The 3372-nt window shown below is 35.3% G+C and overlaps 1 protein-coding gene across 1 annotated transcript; it reads left to right on the forward strand.

The window, feature by feature from the left end:
* Window positions 1-706: 706 nt before the first annotated feature.
* On the forward strand, window positions 707-2425 carry LOC143887221 (heavy metal-associated isoprenylated plant protein 39-like). Its single transcript, XM_077391331.1, has 3 exons — window positions 707-866; window positions 1644-1719; window positions 1814-2425. Exons 1-3 carry the CDS (start codon window positions 861-863, stop codon window positions 2119-2121), a joined length of 390 nt encoding a protein of 129 aa, XP_077247446.1. The 5' UTR covers window positions 707-860; the 3' UTR covers window positions 2122-2425.
* The last annotated feature ends 947 nt before the right edge of the window (window positions 2426-3372 follow it).

Raw genomic sequence — 3372 nt, forward strand, 5'->3', positions numbered from 1 at the left:
TCGATTTGCTCATACGTCACTTGTATTTTTCGATCATTTGAATCCTTTGTTTTCCATGTCTAGTGTGCCTCAAGGATAGGGATGATGATTTTCATTACTAAATTTATCATCTTTCTTTTAATTTAATAAAATGGTAAGGGTTCCTGCTGAACCCCAACTTACCTACCAAAAAATGAAAATAAAAAAAATAAGGCATACTTACCCAAAAAAACAAAAATAAAATAAGGCAACGGAACAGATTTTTTTCTATTTAGGGGTGCAACTCAGGTCAATTTTTGGGAATTCGGGCCATACGGACCCAAATTTACTCTTATCAACCCAACCCGACCCGACCCGACCCGACCCAAATTGCACCCTTAATTCTGATTGGTTGCTACGGAAATAGTATTTCCTAGGAACAAAAAGTAAGGGCGGGCGTGCAGGGCAATGCTTCTCATTCTCTCCTGTAAAATCAAGTGTAAACCGTTGGATGAGAGCTGAATTTTAAAATTCCCGGGAAATAACATTCTTTTTTCTGGTTGATTGTATAAGAATTTACGGTTAGGATGGTTTGCCGTCCTGATTTAAAAAATGGCTTAATTGGAACAGTAAAAGACTTGACGCTGACTGGCTGAGTCTTCGTAGATGACGTCGAAGCTTACCGGTTCCTTCTCAGAAGCTTCTCTCCTTTTCTTACCTTGACTCCTTTTCCATTCATTTAAATACATCATACTTAGTTCTCTCCGTCTCACCACAATCAATCATTCTTCTAAATTTTTCTTCCAATTCGCTTTCATCCTTCATATTTTTTTCAGCCTCTGTTTTGCTTGTTGATTTGTTTCCTTTGTTTAATCTGGTTCAGGGAGAGGAAATTAGAAGAAATGAAGGTTAGATTTCTTTTTCCTTTCTTCGTCGAGTTAAAAAGAATGGTTCTTTATGGGTTTCTCTCAGTTTTGTTTTCTTTATAGAGATTTAGATGTATGAGAAATCTTTTGGGTTTCTTTTATACCTTTTCTGTCTTTGATTCTGAGGAATCTGATGTATAATTCTTGGTGTATGTTGATACCTTTCTACTTTTTCCGTTAGTTTATCCTTTGTTAGAGTTTAAAAGCATGTTTTTGTTTTTCCTCTTCTTTTTTTATTGCTTCTTTTTTGGCTATTCAGAATTTCAGATGCTTGACTGTAGTTGGAGATATTCCCACAAATGCTTGATTGATTTGGGCTCTTTTTTCTCTGCTTTAGTGTTTTTTTTTCTATAGTTTTAGAAGATTAGAGATTGAATTCTCTCTTTAGATTGCAAGAGTTTTTTGGAAAAGTTTGGAAAATAACTTTTTTCAAAATTTCATGATTTTACGTTGTTTGATTACAAATGAAAAAGTGGCTTGAACCACCAAAGTTCAATTTTTATTTACAGGGATCTTTGCTATATAATGATATCCTTACAATTTATCATTTCCCTCTAAATTGTGGAATTAAAAAAAATCTTAAGAAAAAAATTTCCCAAAAAAAGTTTTTTCCTGCAACCCAAACAGGGGCAGTTTCTTATTTTGCACCCTTTAATGATTTTCAGAAGCTTGTTTCATGTTGGGTTTTTGTTTTCCTCTTATTTAACTGTATTCAAATGCTTAATTCTCATGAGGATTTTGGTGTTATGACTATTTCAGAAGGTGGTCTTGAAATTAGATTTACATGATGAGAAAGACAAACAGAAGGCTATGAAGGCTGTCTCTAGCCTCTCAGGTATCTTTGTTTAATAAGTATGAATACCTTACTAATCAAATTATATTGAGATTGCAAGTAAATGATTGTTACTTTCCTTTTTCTAATTTTGTAGGGATTGATTCCATCTCCATGGACATGAAAGATCAGAAATTGACTGTGATCGGAGACGTCGATCCCGTCAACGTGGTGAGCAAATTGAGGAAAGCCTGGCGTACAGATATTGTCTCAGTCGGGCCCGCAAAAGAGCCTGAGAAGAAGAAGGAAGAACCCAAGAAAGAAGAACCCAAGAAGGAAGATGATAAGAAGAAATATGACATAACTGAGCTGGTCAAGGCCTATGAGGCCTTTAACCCCCATATGACTACACATTACTATGTCCAAAGTGTAGAAGAGAACCCAAATGCTTGTGTTATATCCTAAATTATTTTTTTGGTAGGTTATATCCTAATAAGATTTGAAGAAGAAAAGATGGCTTTCCTGTCATGGTTTTGAGTTTTATGTAATGTCGAGGCGCTCCAAGAACAGAGAAGGTCCTTTGTTTAGTAGATGTTAGATTGGTATTCAAGAGAATGTACAGTGATTAATAAATCTCGACTTAATTGAGTCTATGTATGAAGAGAAGTTGAAACTGAAATTTGCAGGAAAACTTTTGTAGGTCTTGAATTTTAATTGGAGAGAGTAGTGGAATAATGAAATTTGAAAATTAGAAAGCTGGGTTTATTAATTTTGGGGTTCTAATTCGCATGGTTCACTTGGATTTTCTTGAATGGCACCATCTTTCTGCAGGTTTCAAAGGAGAACAAGGTGAAAGTATACTAGTTCAGGAAAGTAAAAGAAAGAAAAAAGGAGGTGAAAGGGGGATATAGCATTTCCTTGTAGAAAAAGCATATGGTGCTCTTTCTTATTAAGGGCCGAATGGTAATTAAAGAAAATTTTAAGCCCTTGTAAATTTAGGGCCCGTTTGTTCAAGATTATGTTAACCAATTGTGAGTGCTAAACCAATTATTGGACTCGAATTTAAACATGATTTTGACTCCAATAATCAGTTTGGCACTCACAATCGGTTGTCATAATCTTAAACGAACAGGGCCTTAATTGGATGTAGATGTCTCCTTCGTGTTCTGTTTGAGCCATTGGGGATCCAACGTAGAGATATAAGATGGACGGTCTAGATCAACGAATGATGGAACCCACTTTGTAATATGACATGTCCTATTGCATTACAGCCCTGTACTAAATGATTCCCCCTTTTGAAGTAGTAACTAAGGATTAGAGTGGTGGGACTTCATATCTGAGAGAACTTTTGGTGACATTGAAGAACTTTAGGCGACATCATATGAGTCACATACCATTATGGGTAGGCTTCAAGGGTGATGCAATTCCAAAACCTTTTATAGATGTTAGATATACATGTGGCACTATCATATACTTGGCAAGATTAGTGCCTTGATTTGTTTAATTGTCCTTGGTGTTATCCTTATTGGCATTACATGTGGTGTAAGCTCTATGTCCTTTTCTTCTTTATTTTATTTCAATTAAACCATTTTTTGTTTTTAGAGCCTAATTAACCATGATCTTAGTTAGATAAGACCGATGTGTTTTTTTGGACATTATCGTGAAATGACGTGATTTCGCCCACAGTTTGTGAGCTAACCCTTGATTTATTCGATC

The sequence above is a fragment of the Tasmannia lanceolata genome, unplaced genomic scaffold, assembly GCF_043159265.1.
Source record: "Tasmannia lanceolata isolate RefF3 unplaced genomic scaffold, GAP_Taslan_0.1 ptg000012l, whole genome shotgun sequence".
NCBI classification, from domain to species: domain Eukaryota; kingdom Viridiplantae; phylum Streptophyta; class Magnoliopsida; order Canellales; family Winteraceae; genus Tasmannia; species Tasmannia lanceolata.